Genomic DNA, 17,478 nt, shown 5'->3' with positions numbered 1-17,478 from the left:
AGGTTATGAAAACGTTTTATACTCTTAATATACCCTTTATATAACCCGACTTTTAAACGTTTTCTGACAACCTTTTATAACCTTTTTCTAATCTTGTCGAAAACGTTTTGTGTTTGCTAAGGTTGCTATTATTATTATTATTATTATTATTATTATTATTATTATTATTATTATTATTATTATTATTATTATTATTATTATTATTATTATTATTATATGGCGCTCCACAAAGCACAGAGCGCCTTACAAGAAAACATATACAGGGTGTAACAATAAAATTTGTACAATTTTGAAAATAGAATTAACCAAGTATGCCGCTATTTGTTTGGTTTGATATTTATATGTCTATCAAGATAATTTCTTTAGCCATCAGATAACCTTTGTTCCAATAAAATCGATATTAAACAAGTGAAGATACGGCACATTATGTAACCTAGTCTTAAAACTGCCTGGGCCACTTTTGTCTACTAAGTGTTACAAAAGTGGTTGAATAGAGTTGAACTCCCGGGGTTGAACCATGGACCAACCTGAACGGTGCTCTCATTATAGGTAGTTTTAAACAATGGGGTATTTGAAGTGGTAGAAATGATTACATAAAAGAATATCTCCTTGAGTTTTTGAAAGTCACAACTAAGCACTTACATAACAACCTCATTTACTAGAAATCGTGGCTGCAGCTCAACAACTTCACTTTATCACCCTCTCTGAATAAATTTATCAGGATCGTTCATAAAAGTCACTGATAAATAATGTTCTCAAGACAGATCCAAATAAGTAAAATTAGGTACTCACTAGAAACACTAGAGACTAAGCGCAACACTTCTATTCAAGAGATGAATTAGAGCTTAGTAGATCAATCAGGTAGCCCATTTTAAGAGCACTAACCAGATGGTTCATGATTCAACTATGTGCAGTCACTTTTGGTACACAAAGCCACGAAAATGGCTTTAAAAATGTTTTCAAAACTACGTTTCAAAATTTACCATATCTTCGCTAGTACACCACCGATTTTTACTGAAACAAAGCTTTTGTATGCTTTGATCAGCTGGTAATCGTCGAACCTTATAACATCGCGGATTAATATCAAAATATTTTATTTTGAGAATTATCTTGTGACACCTCGCCAGAAGCACCACAAATTATTAATTGAAGTATTGTACTTTGTCTACTTTCTTTAACACACACAATATAGGCCAGACAGGTCAAATAAAAGCACTCTTAACGTGGGTATACTTTTCGGCGTAGTGGTAAAAGCCTAACATTTCCCGCCTATTAAGAGCTGATCAAACTATAGTAGTCTGGGGGTAGTAGCTTAAGAAACTATCTTCATGACAAAGTAAAAATCAATACATCAATAAGTGATATATGTACCTAATACTATTTCCGATATTGTTTAATTATTTTGTTATAACATGTACATACTTAAATAGTGACTGCACAGTTAGTCTCTCTCTGAAGAAGTTCTGCGAGACACAAACAGCTTCGTTGCCAAGTACTTACGCGACAGTTGCTGATGCAATACCGCAAGGCTAGGCCCGGAGGTTTTTTGTATATCGATGGCTGGGTTTTCAGTGGAGAGCAATGCCCCCCAAAATGGGCGCACTTGGGCAAACGTGCCCATAAAAGTGCCCAATTAGGGCAAATTTGGGTGATTTTTGGATGTTTTTTTGGTGAAAGTCAGCATTCGAAAGTCTGCGTGGCACATCCCCGTACAAATTTTTTTGAAGGACCCCACCCCGGGAGGCTAAGTCTTTGCATTATACATTTTTACACTATACAGCAAACAAATTTCACTGTGAAATTGTTATTTGCTTAAAGTGAGACCAGGTTGAAGTATTAATGCTTATTATAATGGCCCTTGTAAGTTTGCATGGGTTTGATGACCACGACGGCTGTGTCGACTGACATTAGACAAAACGGATACCGTTTCAGTTGCAATGGTTACGCAATTGCGACAGGAACACGCGCCAAAACGTCCGTGTTGCTTTACCGCCCGCCATATTATCAGTGTTGAGTTGCCTGCAAGATATGTAAACAAAATCATGAAATAATGATACATATTAATAACAAAACCATAATAATTGTTCCTGGTTCGTTGGTACTTTGGGCTACACCAGTCAAAATCCATACACCCCCTCTGGAAGACATGACCTTAATATCCTATACAGAGAGTGTGTGAAATTACCTGAAATCCACACCCCATGTCTGGGAGATTAAGGTCATGTCTTTGAAGGGGGAACATGTATACAGTATTCATTTCAACTGGAATAGGTCATTTTTATGAATAATGGGAGATTAAGGTCATGTCTTTGATGGGGTACATGAATATTCATAAGATTAGCCAGTGTTATAGCAAGATTAATACAAAATGCAAACCTTTAGATATATCAACAGACTGTGATCATGGTATCATCCGATTTTAAGATTGCAACTTTAATCTTGTAATATAAATAAACTATTTAGATTAAAATTTCGATTTAAAACCAGTTTGCTACATAACCACTGTGTTCGATTAATTTTATTTAGTGAAGTAATATTGTTGTATTAAAATGCCTTTTTCCCTAATGACAATACTTTACTAATCTTTTTACTTAAGGGGTCGTCGACCACCTTTGCACAGTATTGTTGTATGACCTGATACACATCATACACACAAAATTGCATTCTGAATACGAGGAATGTCCTTCTGCAGATATCAAATAATTTTATACCATATTTTTAAAAATTTGAAATTTTTGAAACTTTTGAACATTTAACTAGCCTCGAAGTAAACTTTATAAATCTAATGGTATGTACTTTAAGTGTATGTAACTGGGATGAAAAACCGTCCACCACTAAAATTATTTGATATCATCAGGACATTTCTCGTATTCAGAATGCAATTTGGTGTGTCTGAAGTGCTCTCAGGTCCCACAAAATATATCCGATACATTGTACAATAATTATATTTCCAGGCAAGAGGATATTCTAAACTTTTTCAAAAATGTGACCAGGAAATCATGTGTCAAAATGACCTCTCGATTTTGCTCTGCCAAAAGTCATTTACTCAAAAACTAATTTATTGCACAATTTTAAAGTAATTGTATTCTTAATTGAAAATGTTTGATGAACCGATAAGTTTCAATAAGTAGACTTCATTACTTACCCACGGCGAGTAACACAACTGATACATTCACCACAATTATAAACACCGCCATTGCTGTCTGTCGATGGCCAGATGTGTCCGTAAACGGAACTAATAGAACTATAGCAGAGACCAGGTTAAGAAAGATAGCTACTAGAGAAGTCATCTGCAGCCAATGTTCGAAGGAGTCTTGCATTGGTTTAAAATATGCATGGCTGCATATGAACACCATTGACAGAACTATGGTCGCCCCGAGAGATAGAGGATCTTCCGAGCCATAAAGCACTACAAGAGATGTTTGCAACACTTTACGGGATAGCTCAAGTATCTCCCAATACCAGTATTCTGGCTTGTAATTCTCACAAAGAAACTGTACATACAATGGATATTTAGAATAACCATCGATTTTATCATCTTGCAAGTCTTCATTTATGTCCTCCATATGTTCACCTTGAACGTCCTCAATATCTTCAGGATTAAGTTGTAGATCGTGTTGTTCTGCATGTAAAAGCGGCTCTGTATCGAGTACCTGTATTGTGCCTTCGTTCATTACATTGCCAGTGTCTTCACTTCCTTCTGCAAGTGCTGAGTTTACATCCCCTGAATGCGGTCTGTCAACGAACTCATCGTTTATATCTGCGTTTTCTTGACACAATTTTGGCCTTCGACGGTAAATCAAAACGAACAAACATACAGGATATCCGATGACAAAAAGCAACGATACGTACGCTGTTGTAACATAGTTCTTGTGCTTTTGCGTCTGACAGTCAATTGAGTAGTCTGATCGTAATCGCTGAAGACAGTAATTGTTGTTCTCATCAACACAGAACTCTTGGCAAGCCACTGGCATAAGAGATAAAATAACAGAGCACAAACTTAGGTAAGAGATAAAGAGCATTAATACTACAAAGAAGTAGCAGTTTTCTCTCAGACCTTTCAGTTTTTTTGTCACATCTTCAAGCGATAACTTCTTATAAACTTTTACGTACAGCCACCTCAAGGAATAAATGATAGCCGGTAAAAATACAGCAAGACCACAAAATACCAATCCGATCAGGAATTCCTCGTAAATATTCAGTACAAGAGAATCAATGTAACAGCGAGGCTTTGCTAATAATTTGAATATGTTAAGCTCTAAAGCTCGAAACAGGTACGCGAGTTTAGATACTTCGTTTGGCCAATGAACGTTATGAAGAGAAGTAAATGTAGCTCCAGCTATTTGGTAATAACCAAGAACTATTTTAAATCGAGCTACCAGTAGGTATACTAACGATCGGTTGAGCGATTTGTCATTTTTGTTCTCCTTACGTTCGTTTATTTTTGTCTTCAGATCCCAAATTGAGATCGTCACAACTAAGCATACCAAAATAAAAACACCAAAAACCTCTATAATCAGACGCCAGATTGGTGGACATTTAATGCAATATTCGAACCATGAGTAGTAGTCACTGCTACATCTGGAACAAAGCCATCCTTCATAACCTTCGCCACAAGATCCATCAATTCCATTCAAATCTGGGCAAGAGTCAATACCTCGTAGGCACGGGAATGATATTGGAAGTGGGCCGTCAAATCGAGTGCTTGCAGTATCGTAATTCCTGTCATGTGTGTTCAAATTGTTAACAAATGCTTTGTATTCCTGAAGTAAGTTTTGACTTTCAGGGGTTGGCATCGAGAAGTTCCAAGTCCACCAAAAACCTGGCTTAAGTTTTTGATATTCATTCGTGCAGTCAATGCCATGTTCCGGGCAACGCATACAAGGACCAAATCTATCTTTTCTGTAGTATCCATCTAAACAAGGGCAGGCACGGAATCCTGCGAATCTACTCTTATTGGTACCCGTAGGACATACTTGACAATCAGCTGAGCTGTTTCCAGGTGCTTGTTCTAGAGAGACAAAGGTTCCATTTGTGCACAAATCACCTCAACTAGATATTGCTTTCATGCAACTTTGTTGAGTATTTATGTAGATGTAGACAGCCAATCCCTCCGGATTCCTTTGCTACTTGTCCACTTCTTACTTGAAAATATCCACCTGTAAAAAGGCAGAGATATTGGTGAATAAGAGTTACTAAGTACTTGAAGAATGTTTATTATTTATTTATTTATTTATTTATTTATTTATTTATTTATTTATTTATTTATTTATTTATTTATTATTTTTTTTTTTTTTAATATATATATTTTTTTATAACATACGGCCGAAGCCAGACAAATCACAATAGTGGCCCGTAGACCACTAAATTAACAGGATGCCTAAAACACACACCAAAACAGACCAGACAGTTTTGAATGAAACAATAGTGTGGCACTTGACAATTTGACTCCGAAAGATAATTCCACTTCCACACGGTGGACGTGTTTGGGTAAAATGAGGTTTTGGTAGGAGAGTGTCTGCAGAAGGGGGTTCCAGGGTCAATTGCGACAGATGGATACCGTTCTGATAGGAAACACTAAGATTCCAATTTTTGTTCGTGCATACCATTAACCTCGAGTATTAAGTAACTCTTTAATGGTTACCATTATTCATCCAATTAATTCCTTAGAATTGATAAATCTTCTTGATTGTTGCCGCTAGAAAATTGAGAGAAATATGACCTGGAATCTTGGACCTAAGAAAGCAAGAAAGGACGACTATAGGAATAAATGATAGAACAGACATCACGTTTCCCCTCACCAGCAGGGCACATGACACATCCATCGTCAATACGGTTGCCATAAGTACCAGGTTTGCAGGGAAAACACTTATACTCGTCATGCTCGTGCTCGTAAGTATGCTGATGTTCATAGCATTCGAAACCAAGTTTGACCATGCTGTAATGTAATTCTCCACTTGCAGGGATTGGTATGTTGATGTTGTCTCCAACTCCAAACCTGTTCAGATGCAATTGAATCACGGAAAACAAGTTTCATTTGATTAAGATATGTAAAGTTTAATTATCTCATGCATTTTACACTAATAATCATTATACAAATGTAACATTGCTTGGAGCTTCGTAAAGTGAGGTGTTAAGTGTTTTGAAAATGTTATTGAATATGCTATTAAATGAAATAGTAAAATTGATAAAACATATTTTTACATTCTAACGTGATTGGGAAAGTGAGGTGTCTCCAATAGGTAACTTCTTGAGTAGTATCTGTAATAAAATATAGAATACCACAACCATATTATGATCATCATGTAAACCATAACCACCCCACCCCACACCACACCCACTACCACCACAACCACCACCACCACAACCACCACCACAACCACAAGCACCACCACCACCACACCCACCACCACCACCACGACCACTACCACCACCACCACCACAACCACCACAACCACAACCACCACCATTACCACCACCACCACCACCACGACCACCACCACCACGACCACCACCACCACCACCAACACCACCAACACCACCACCAACACCACCAACACCACCACCACTACTACCAAAACCACTAACACCAACAGCAACAAACTTACACTTCGCCTCCTTTCGCCAGACAATCGAATGCATGATCTTTTATTTCCGTTATGTCATTGTAGTACAAGTACCTGAATAATAACAAAATTAAAAGTGGGGATATTTGATATGTAATGTCGTGTTTTGAGACGAACGTCAAGTACATTGGGCTATTCCAGTCCAAATCACACTTTCCCCTGTGGAAGATTTTTGAAATATGTTCCACAGGGGGAGGTTTCTCAAATGTAATTGGTCCGGGTTTATTATTTTGAAACTCATACTCCCCCTGTATTACGGCTTTACCTTTATCTTCCACAACTGGAGTGAGTATTTCAAATGGAAGCTAACCAATTGTCTATTTTATTCAGCAGTCATACTCCCTCCGTTGAAGACTTTAGCTAAATCTTCCACAGGTGTAGTGTAGTGTGGATTTAAATGGAATAACCCAAAAAGTCCTTCGACAACCTGAGGCAACCAACCCTATGGTGTTCACCCGCCCTACTAATATGCTTGTAGTAAAATTCGATCAAACCACCACCTTTCTCGGGGGTAAGGCCAAACATATGGACTTGGTTATATTTAGAATATATATTTCCTTTAATATTTCGCAGTTTTTCATGTGAAAGTTCCATGTTCGTGGGATGTTTTAGCCGAAAATCCATTTCTTATACACCCGGAATTTCTCAATTTTGAGAGGAGGCGCGCAAATTATGATGTCATAGCGACATTACACGGGAAATGTTTTTACTTATTGTGGTATAAAGTTATAGCTATACATTGTAGCAAATAATTATATAAACGGTGTTATGACGTTTAACATAGCAAAACAACTTTCCTTCTTCGTAGTTAATGTTACAAATTTTCCCTTTTAAGGGATCAGAAAGTAAGTTTGCACAGTATTTCTTGTCGGACATTAGAGCATTTCAGACTCATCAAAGCACATCACATTCTGAATACGAGGAATGCCCTTCTCATATCAAATCATTATTTTTTTGAAATTTGCGATATAATACAAATTTTATAGGAAATTATAAAATTGATAATTTTGAAATTATCAGTCCTCGAAGTAAACTTTATCAATTTTATGATGTGTTCTTAAAATGTATGTAGCTGGGAGGAAAAGCCGTCTATCATTTGAAAATGTTTACATTTTGTATTGAACATAAATTATACTTGTACATTTTCCTAAAAGAGCTAACATTTTTATGGTCTTTGTAGAAATACAAAATTAAAATAGCAATATCGCGAATTAAAAAAAACTCTCAAAATTATCAGAAGGACATTCCACGTATTCAGAATGCAATTTGATGTGTTTGATGTGCTCTCATGTCCCACAATGTGCAAACGTTGCAATCCGATCAAATACAACATATCTGTTATTTGTTAGCGTTTACTGGTTTACTTACACTTGCTCAAGAGAACAGTTGCGTGTTCTGAGAGTTTCATTGGCAATAGAAGTTATATTGTTGTTAAAAACAAACCTTATAATGTAAAGCAAAGAATAGAAAAAGATAACACGATTAATAACAATAATGTATGGTAAAAATGAGTTTTCACGTTGGTTATGTTGATAACTGTTTGTTGGTTTTTAACACTTACAAACACAATTTATTATCAATATTATTATTATTAGTTGTAAACAATATTTTGTCGAGCTCAAGTTTTTCTTTTTATTCACAATACATCAACAATATTAATAATTGTTCACAACTCGATCAAATATTTGTGGTCATTTTGCTACGTATTATGTAGATATAACATTACTTGTAGTATACGGGGCACAAAGCACACCATACGGGGATGTTCGCCCGGAAAGACCGCGTTTTTGGACCGGACAGCTCCGAAAGCCCCATTCTTCTTTTCGCCAGCGTTAGCTGGCTATGATCTAATTCGGAGATCGTCTTTGTTTGCTAAAGAGATTACGGGGTACTAGCATTGGTTTGAATTACTTTGCGGAACTTTTTATGGTGAAAATATATAATAGACCTGTTATTGGATTTGTAAGAAAAAGAAAGTATGTTTTGCCGTTTCAACGAATGAAAACGAGTGAGAATTTCAAAAGTTATGGTTTGAAGGAAATATGACATTAAAAGTTCATGCCAGGCCTATAATAGTTTCCACAGCATATCAACGAAAGAAAATTATAGAATCCTTGTTATCAGGCGTTCTTAGATTTACATTCGCAGACCTCCTGGAGATCAGCACAGCATGAGATGTGAGTGTATTGATAACATGATTAAAACCTTTATGGACGTAAAAGTCAAAGTAAAAATATCCTATAATCTGTATCGTTTTATGGATAAAAATGACTCAAAATGTCATTTATGAAATAATTTATATCTTAAACATCAGTTTTGTCTTTTCAACGGGAAAAATTCGATGCAATTTCAGGGCCTATTTTTGATATGGGTATAATTTATATACATGTAGGCCTATTATAATTGAACAATATCAGTCTTTATACATTTTATAATGTGCTATATTAAGTATAAATTGCGAATTAATATAAAATTAATGTGCATGTATAAGGCAAGTAGGATGGCAGTTTTTAGCCAATTAACTAAAAACTGCATTTCTTTATATTAATAATGAGCTAAGGGTAGCCTAAAAGGCAGAAAAGACAAAAAGACAGAACAATTTGGAGTAATTAATTGACAGGAAGTTATAGGAGTTGTTTGGTTTGCTGTTTCTGTGTGCATGTTCTCATCATTGATGGTTTGGTGGACTGTCATGAAACATGATGGATCATAAAAAAGAGTGATCCTAAAAATGCCACCACCCAAACTAATTACAAGGCATCTTCTGCATTGAAGCTGGCTTTCCCTTTAAAGGGAATTTTTATTAGCGCATCACACTGCACAAGATTAAATGTGTATCAGCCAGTGCTGCACACATTATGTGGCATTCTCATTGTAAAATGAAGTCAGCGATTGTGCATGTTTGCTCCAAATCAGGGCAACACAGTAGGTGTTCCATTGTTTGTGATTTGTTCCACAATCGCAGGTTACATCTGCATTCTTTTGATATCCCCATTTGCCTTTACCTTTGTCTTTACCTTTACCGTTGTCGATTATTAACTTGGTCGGTGATGTAATAATTCAAGGAAATAATTGTTGACAGCTATGGATGTTCTAAAAATACTTTTCGTGGCATTTAGAATATTTTAATTGTCGACTGCAATCGTTATCGCCGTGATAATGCAAAAGCGACGAGCGGTGGATCACAAAATTAAGCGATTACCCATCGCTTTCCAAAAGCTGTGCATCGTTGAAGAGCTGTAGGATCCACTTCCTTGCCTCACGTCCAAAGTTTTGATCCGCTCAGTTGCGATGTTATCTAAAGTGGAGATTCCTGTTTCTAGCTCGTCCATGGTGAAAGCTCTTGTAAAACCACGGTCCTTGCTGTACTGCTTTCTTTTACCGCTACCTTTCATCATCATGAGTAGTTGGTGTGCGACTTGGTTTGCTGTAACTTTGGAGTGTTGCCGAGCTGCTTTGGGATCTGTTGACTCAACCAAGGCATTCCAGGTATTGCGGCTCTCTTGAGAGTTACATCCCATCACTTTCTTTCCTTTAAAGGGTGCTTCGTCAGAGAAGGGGTCGTCTAAAATATGGTGACATAGAGCTTATATTAGAACTCTGGCTTTCTTTTGAGAGTTCAGGGATGTAAATTACTCTGCAACCTCGTGTGGATTTTCTTCTAATAGTCTTCAGCTCCCAAAGATGCACCATTTCTAGTTCCGCTGGGAACACACCTACCAAAATATTATGATTACTCCTCCCCCACTATCTCACCATGGTTTTATTTACTTACAGCCCCGTCAAGCTTGTCTCATAAAAGGCCTCAGTATGAATTTCAGTAATTTGGTTCTGAAATAAGTATCTGAAATAAAATTGAGAAATACCAGTAAAGCGGTTTTTTAAACATAACTATGTAAATGTAGGCCTATTACATACCGAGTAAAAGAGTTATGGTCAGGCCTGCATGACGTTTTGTGGCACTAGCCAGTCGCGCTTGTACTTAAAAATAGTTACGTTACTAGCCCGACAGAAATTTAACAAGCCCAAAATAATCAGTAACACTGGGCATTAGCACTAGGCCTGCGTACCATAGGAGTAGATCCCCAATATTTTGATGGGAGATGGTCCTTACAATCATTCCCCAATGTTGACGCCTGTATGTGGGTTTTTGATCAAATTAACCTCATATTTGGTCATTTTAGCTTAAAAAGTTTATTCCACTTTTGCGCCATATTTCTCCAGTTTCACTTCAATATCGCAAAATGTTTTCCTCGCTCCGCGCGCATTGGTACTAATAAATTATTTTGTCGTCAAAAGGTGCTGGCCTTACTATACTTCAAGACTTTATTCCACCTCATCCCCCAGTGTCAAAAAGAAATCTACGCCACTGCAGCGTACGGGTACTTGTTGTTACTAATTTTCATTCGAGGGGATCGTTTGTGTTCGATCGAGTTAGGGGAATCTTAAGGATGAACTTGCCACAACCTAGTATAGGCTGCACAAAAACTTTATAGGCAGTCCAAAAATAGGATAATGAAAATTGAGCGCATTTCGATTTGTGAGAGCAATTTTACTTTTTATTTGAGAAAAAAAAATCAAGTAAAAAATAGTAATAATTTTTTCCTTAATAATGTTTTCTCCTACATTTCGTTTACAGGTAATATGAAATCACTAAGTATTCTATGAAAAAATGTATCTATAATATTCTTGAAACTAGTGTCAATTTTCATATCTAATCTTCTCTGCACTGATTTGACAATAAATAAAAGTAATTTGAGGCATATGTTACCATGGTTACCATACATTGATTTTCAGACCACCTGCAGGAAACATCATGTGTATAGATTCTGGGGATGGGGAAAACAAATCCCCCCTATATTTTGATAAAGGGGGGGGGGGGTGGTCCATACAATCATTCCCACAATGTTGACGGCTCTATGTGGGTTTCTGGCGAAATTCCTCATATTTAGCCACTTTAGACTAAAAAGTATGAACTTTTGCACTCTTCGCTAGCCTTGTACAAGGCCCGCTAAGTTTTCCCATATTATCGTCAAAGTTTTCCCCTTAAAATGCCTTGCCCCTTTCCCCCACCGGGGATAGTCCGGCTACGCCTTTGAGTACATACAATTGGATCCGTTCCCATACTGCATCATAGGTTAACTGATAATATATTTGTTAATTCCTCGGCTCAATAGACAATCCGCCAAGATCGTTCGGGCTTAGAGCAACTTAATTTTGCGTTCGTCGGGTGCATCACATACTGGTCTATCTTGAATTTTGGACTTTTCTGAGAAAATTGGTATAGTTCTTTTTTACGGAGCTCTTCCATTTCAACAAATTACAGATCTCAATGTTTCCTATATAATTACTTATAAAATGTTAAATTTGAACTATCTATGATTTTTACAAAATACGTATTTCACATGCTGATCAATCTCACGAATTTCTAGAAAATCGCAATTGAAAATCTTCATATTAAGTTTATCTTTCTATAATTTAATTAGACTATGGTTTTTCATGAAACTGGTTTTAAATAATTGAAGCATATATAGCAGTATGAAATGCACTTTAATTACGATATTGGGAAATTAACTATTTCACACACAGAACTACAACTTTAGTGGAGTTTTAAGCAATATTGCATACGTAAATATAATTCAAGATTTCACTTAAATAAATCTGTTAAATATATGCTTTAATTTAAAATCACTTTAATTAAAATCCATAGTCTAATTAAATTATAGAAAGGTAAACTTAATTATGAAGATTTTCAATTACGGTTTTCTCGAAATGTGTGTTTTTCGAGATACATTGTAGACCAGTATGTGATGCGTTCTTGATGCAAAGCACCTTACAAGTTTCGTAGACTGGTCAGTCCTTTAAATACATTCTTTGTAATATATTTAAGTCGATTATTAAACAAGACGAGAAGTGATAAATTCGGCGATGACTGCAGGAATCCGTCGGGTAAGTATTCAACATGTTTTGTGATAAGTCACTGAAAATAAAAGTATAAAGGTGCTCGTTTTTAAAAATTAATCATTATATTACCATCCACATCTATATATATTCACAACTATATTAAAGATAATAAAATGTCTTTGATTAATTAAAAATAATTAAACAATTAAGCAGTTATTATTAATTGATTGAACAATTAAATGATCAAATAATAATTTAATAATAAACTAATTATTATATTTACAAATTTGTTTCATTATTTATTTTAGCGAGAAGGTGTAATCTTTCTGACCAAATATAATATGAAATAAGTGATTGCTTCAAATACAGGGTGTATCAAAATGATTGGTACCGGGCTATGTGACATTTTCAAAAATATATCAAAAATATAAAATTGCTAATTAGTATAGTTTTTTTACAATAAATAGAAAGGATCATATGTTAACTTATCGATGTAATAATATGAAGATGATAGGTTGATGCATCTGGGAGCTATTGTCCTTTAAACGAAGGTCGACGTAATCATGGTTTTACTTACACAACACAAAATGAATAGGTTCACTGCTTGAACAATTTATTGCATTCATGCTCTTCAATATCTTAGTCTACATAATATAAAATTGCTTTACACATGCTTTTAGAAAGACAGTTCCTGAAGTCCCTGCCTTACGACTCTGGCAGTGTGAGGTGAAGCTCTATCGTGAATGAACTTAACACCTGGGATGGATCCATTCTGTAACTGCCCATATCAAATTTTGAAACATTGCAAATTATAGCAATTTTGCATGGGATACTCCTTGCTGTTGGAAACTGTCTTTTAAATCTTCTCTGCACTCCTCCATAGCTTCGTGTCAACCAGTGATTCTTTACTATGAAAGCATGCTGAAGTGTGGAATACTGTGGAGCCATTCCAATAACTTTTACCAGGTCTAACCTAACCTACACTGTCTACAGTCTATAGCCATTCTGCCACACCATCTACTTAGTAACCTCAATACTACAATTTAAATTACCGCCCTGGAAGCCGTTGATACACAAACTTCTTTTACCCCACCTAAATTATTCAAGTCAATAATTTATATAATATTATGAATGAAGAAATAGGTAAGGGAAAAAGCATTTCCATGATTTTCAACATATCATTCCCACAAGGTATCTGAAGCAAAATAGAGCTTTGAAAATGGTGCGCTACTGATCCAGCGTTGCGATGAAAAGTGTAAAAACGCCTACTTTCCTTTAGAATCACGTAACTTCTGCCAAGAATGTGCTATCTTTATGATCTAAAATTCTTAGAGAAGATATAACTATAATAATTACACATATTTAAACAATTAACCCCATACTGATACACAAAACAGTAAAATAATTCGGCAAAAAATGAAAAGTCGTCGGTACCAATCATTTTGATACACCCTGTACATGTATGCTTCATGCTTTAGGAATTGCGAGTCTCAAGTCTGATAAAGTGTCAGTGGACCAGTGCACGTTCAGATCCATGTGGGATGATGGGATGATGCACCATAATAATAGCTTCAATGCGGCAAATTTTTTTGCAAGATAAACTTATTCTGTTGCCAAAAGGTGCTGGATTCAGGATTAACTATACTTCAAGAAATTTTTCCAACCATCGACCCCTCCACACCAACCCCATGTCAAAAAGAAATCTATACGACCTTCATTTTGCAAAATTTCCCAATTTCCAAACAACCCCCTACATATGGATAAACAACTGGCCGTTTTCGCTTCTGTATCAGAGACGCTTAGGCTTACTGACAGTAATAGTTAATAACAATAATAGTGTCAAAATGGCATCAATTGGGCCTTCATTTTTCAAAATTTATAAAACAATAATTTATACAATAACAGCGAAAGTTGTCCACGAATGGCTTCAATTGGGCCGTCATTTTATAAATTGTCGGCTTTCAAACTAAATTTTTACACATTAATAGTGCAAAATTGGTCCACCAAATGGCTTCAATAAGGTCTTCAATTTGCAAAAGTTTCTCATTTCTGAGGGGGCCACATCCCCCCTCAGACACCCCCGCGCGTCGCGCTTCGCGGCCATTTTGTACTTCACAAAGCAAACCTAATTTGCGCCTGATGTGTGTGTTTTCCCAAATGTTTTGAGTACACTGCCGCAAATTTAACTTAGGAATTTTTCTGAATTTGTACATGGTAAACTATGTACATATGTATAAAAATGACAGCCACATATGCCCATTTGTTTGTAATAAGTCGTGTTCACACGGTGGGACATAAGTGCCTTTTTACCGGTAATAAGTGACTTATTACCGGTAATAGTGACTAATTACCGGGAATCTTGACTTTTACCGGCAATAAGTGACCTATGTCCGACCGTGTGAACACGACTATAGCTAGGCAAATTTTCATTCATTAAACAAATAACATATTGTTGAAGGGGACCATAAGCTTGTAGTCGTATTCACACGGTCGGACATAAATCACTTATTACCTGATTGGATATAAGTGGCAGTGGGATCGAGCGTCGGAAATAACTCTATCGGACATACTGTGCCTTATATCCGGCGATTTATTGCAGAAACCGAGCAACGTTAAGTCAGGTCATAACGTTGTGTCTGGTAATAGTAATTAGGTGTAGACAGCACTCTTGGGCTATTGGTTCCGAATTTATAACCAATGCCGGCTTCTCTGTGCCTCTTCCTTTTCAAGAAGAGCTGCATTATAGCTCATTATTCATGTAATGTAAGAACAGCAGAGGTGTTATTTCATCTACATCGCCATTCGCTACCACGGGGAGTAGGCGGCATTGGGGGAAAATACCCCCAGTCAGAACTCTGGCCCCAGTTTCCCCCAGTAAAAACTCAAAATTACGAAAATTGCCACTTTAAGCAGCAATTTTGCGCAAGATTGATGATTTGCCCCCCGAAATCCATTTTGCCGCCCCATGCTTCCCCGAAAAAAAACCCACCGCCCGCGGGATAGATATCCGATAATAAATATGTTAGCGCAATAGGCTACTATATATTTATGGTTATGTACCCTATACAGTGACCTCCCAGCATAATAGTGTTATGATTGCAGACCAGATCTGCTCTCCTTTTTAATCCCTTGATTTTTGGTTTCTGAACAAAAGAGAAACAAAAACTTATAATTTGAAATAAGGGAATCCTCACTTACAGTGATAACAACTCGGTGTTTTCAAATAGATCTGATGGTAGATGGGTCAAGCTGTGACCATTTATGGTTCTGTGTATGGAAATAATAATTATAACTTAATTAATAATTATTATATAATATAAAATGATATAATATTTAATTTAAAGCCATACTTTTAAAAGAAGTTTGGTAATTTTTTTAAAAGTCTAAAGTTTGGGCATAATTTGCTTGTAATGTCTACACAATGTCCCAACTTACACTTAACTGGATTCGAATTTCGAAGAAAAGGTCGATCCTGGGGAATAAGCCAAATTCATTGCGTTTTTACGACAACAGAGCAAGTTTAGCCTTTAAAAATTACGACTTTAACCATAGAACCACTTTTATGCGGCGAAGATAGTAAGTGAGTTTTCTTTCATTTTACCTCGTTCATGTAGTTAGTTTGGCTTAACATTACTAGAATCTTCCTGAAAGTGGTTACTAATAATATTTCATAATATTTGGTAGAGACTAAACAAATTAAAATTGGAGTCTTTTATTCAAATTAATAATATTCAGGAAATAAATGGAAATGTTTTGAGATGTCGTATCTGAAAATTACCCTTATATAAAGTATCGGATTTGACACCCGTGTCGTAACCCAGCTAACAATTTTTCGTTGTTACAACGTTGTCTAAAAGTCATATAAAGTCGTACAAACGTAATATATGGACGTTGTAAGTACGTAAATCTGTGAACTCGTATTCGTGTAGTGACAACGTTATTCCCAAACGTTAATGTAACATCATTATGACGTTGTTTCGACGTCAAGTTGTGAACGTCGAAACAACGTCACTATGACGTTATATCAACGTCCGAAAATCACAACACGAATACGAGTTCACACATTAACGTAATTACGACATCCATAGATACGTTGTATCGGGGTCAGACCATGACATTTATACGGCGTTGTAATAACGTGCTTTATACGTCGAAACAACATCATAAATTTGCGTACTAACGACGTCCGTAGATGACGTTGTATCTGAGTCAGTTCATGACTTTTAAACCACGTTTTAACTACGTGCTTTATACGTCGAGACAACGTGATTATGACATTATATTAACATCCGGCAACAATGATGCTCAATCCCAAAAAGGGAGAGCGTATAAAAATTCTAAAGAAGTCGTTACCATGGTTACTTTGAGTTTCACGCCTAAAGGCGATCGTCAGACGACGCGATGGAGACATTTTGGCTGGACAACAATCTCCTTGGAATGGAAGAATTTACATTCCATGGTGTCAACATCTAAACTATTTTTCAGATACGTATTTGTGTAACGTTTTCTGAATGTATTATTCAAACGTTGTCACCAGGTCTGGTCAAACATTGAATCAACGTCGAAACAACGTCATTACAACGTCATAATGATGCTATATCAACGTCCAAAAATCAACGTCCAAAATAACGTTGTCACTACACGAATACGAGTTCACAGATTTACGTGTTTATAACGTAAATGACATCATAAGTCCAACGTAAGCGAACGTCGTGAATACGTAGTGTGTTAGCTGGGAAGGGTGCAAGGCTACTTTCAAGGGTGTGGGAATTTGATAGAACTGGACAACAGTGACATTTTTTAAATCCACAATATCACGGCAGCCAGCAACCCACGTGGTGGGGGTTGTAATAGGTCCCTCCCTTTGACAACCCTTGCTATCGGTATGCCACTACTTGAGAGTATGCCCTACCCCGGATAGAGTAGTATCGTTTCAACATTATTAAAC

At 36.3% G+C, this 17,478-nt stretch overlaps 2 protein-coding genes and 1 long non-coding RNA gene across 3 annotated transcripts in view; all 3 read right to left on the bottom strand.

Moving 5' to 3' along the window:
- LOC140136216 (uncharacterized) overlaps nucleotides 1-8,159 on the bottom strand; it is a 49,422-nt gene extending 41,263 nt beyond the window's left edge. The window contains exons 1-4 of the mRNA XM_072157936.1: nucleotides 7,995-8,159; nucleotides 6,609-6,680; nucleotides 6,205-6,261; nucleotides 5,802-5,998 (exon numbers count right to left, since the gene is read on the bottom strand). Coding sequence (XP_072014037.1) covers nucleotides 5,802-5,998; nucleotides 6,205-6,206 — 199 coding nt within the window. The 5' untranslated portion in view covers nucleotides 6,207-6,261; nucleotides 6,609-6,680; nucleotides 7,995-8,159. The remainder of the gene's footprint in view (nucleotides 1-5,801; nucleotides 5,999-6,204; nucleotides 6,262-6,608; nucleotides 6,681-7,994) is intronic.
- LOC140136215 (uncharacterized) lies at nucleotides 509-5,041 on the bottom strand. The gene is made up of 2 exons (XM_072157935.1): nucleotides 3,146-5,041; nucleotides 509-2,019 (listed from the first exon to the last, which is right to left on the bottom strand). Exons 1-2 carry the CDS (start codon nucleotides 4,878-4,880, stop codon nucleotides 1,847-1,849), a joined length of 1,908 nt encoding a protein of 635 aa, XP_072014036.1. The 5' UTR covers nucleotides 4,881-5,041; the 3' UTR covers nucleotides 509-1,846.
- Nucleotides 8,160-9,790: 1,631 nt separating the features above from the next.
- Nucleotides 9,791-15,798, bottom strand: LOC140136219 (uncharacterized). Its single transcript, XR_011856629.1, has 3 exons — nucleotides 15,729-15,798; nucleotides 12,464-12,606; nucleotides 9,791-10,470 (listed from the first exon to the last, which is right to left on the bottom strand). It is a non-coding gene; the product is annotated as an uncharacterized lncRNA (long non-coding RNA).
- Between the last annotated feature and the right edge of the window lie 1,680 nt (nucleotides 15,799-17,478).

Source organism: Amphiura filiformis, chromosome 16 (assembly GCF_039555335.1).
Source record: "Amphiura filiformis chromosome 16, Afil_fr2py, whole genome shotgun sequence".
NCBI lineage: Eukaryota > Metazoa > Echinodermata > Ophiuroidea > Amphilepidida > Amphiuridae > Amphiura > Amphiura filiformis.
This window is presented reverse-complemented; position numbering and strand designations above follow the sequence as displayed.

Coding starts and splice junctions, on each gene's coding strand:
- LOC140136215 (XM_072157935.1), bottom strand. CDS start 4,880: ATGCGTTGCCCGGAACATGGCATTGACTGCACGAATGAATATCAAAAA. Junction 2,020..3,145: donor AGTTGTGTTACTCGCCGTGG/GTAAGTAATGAA, acceptor CATATCTTGCAG/GCAACTCAACACTGATAATA.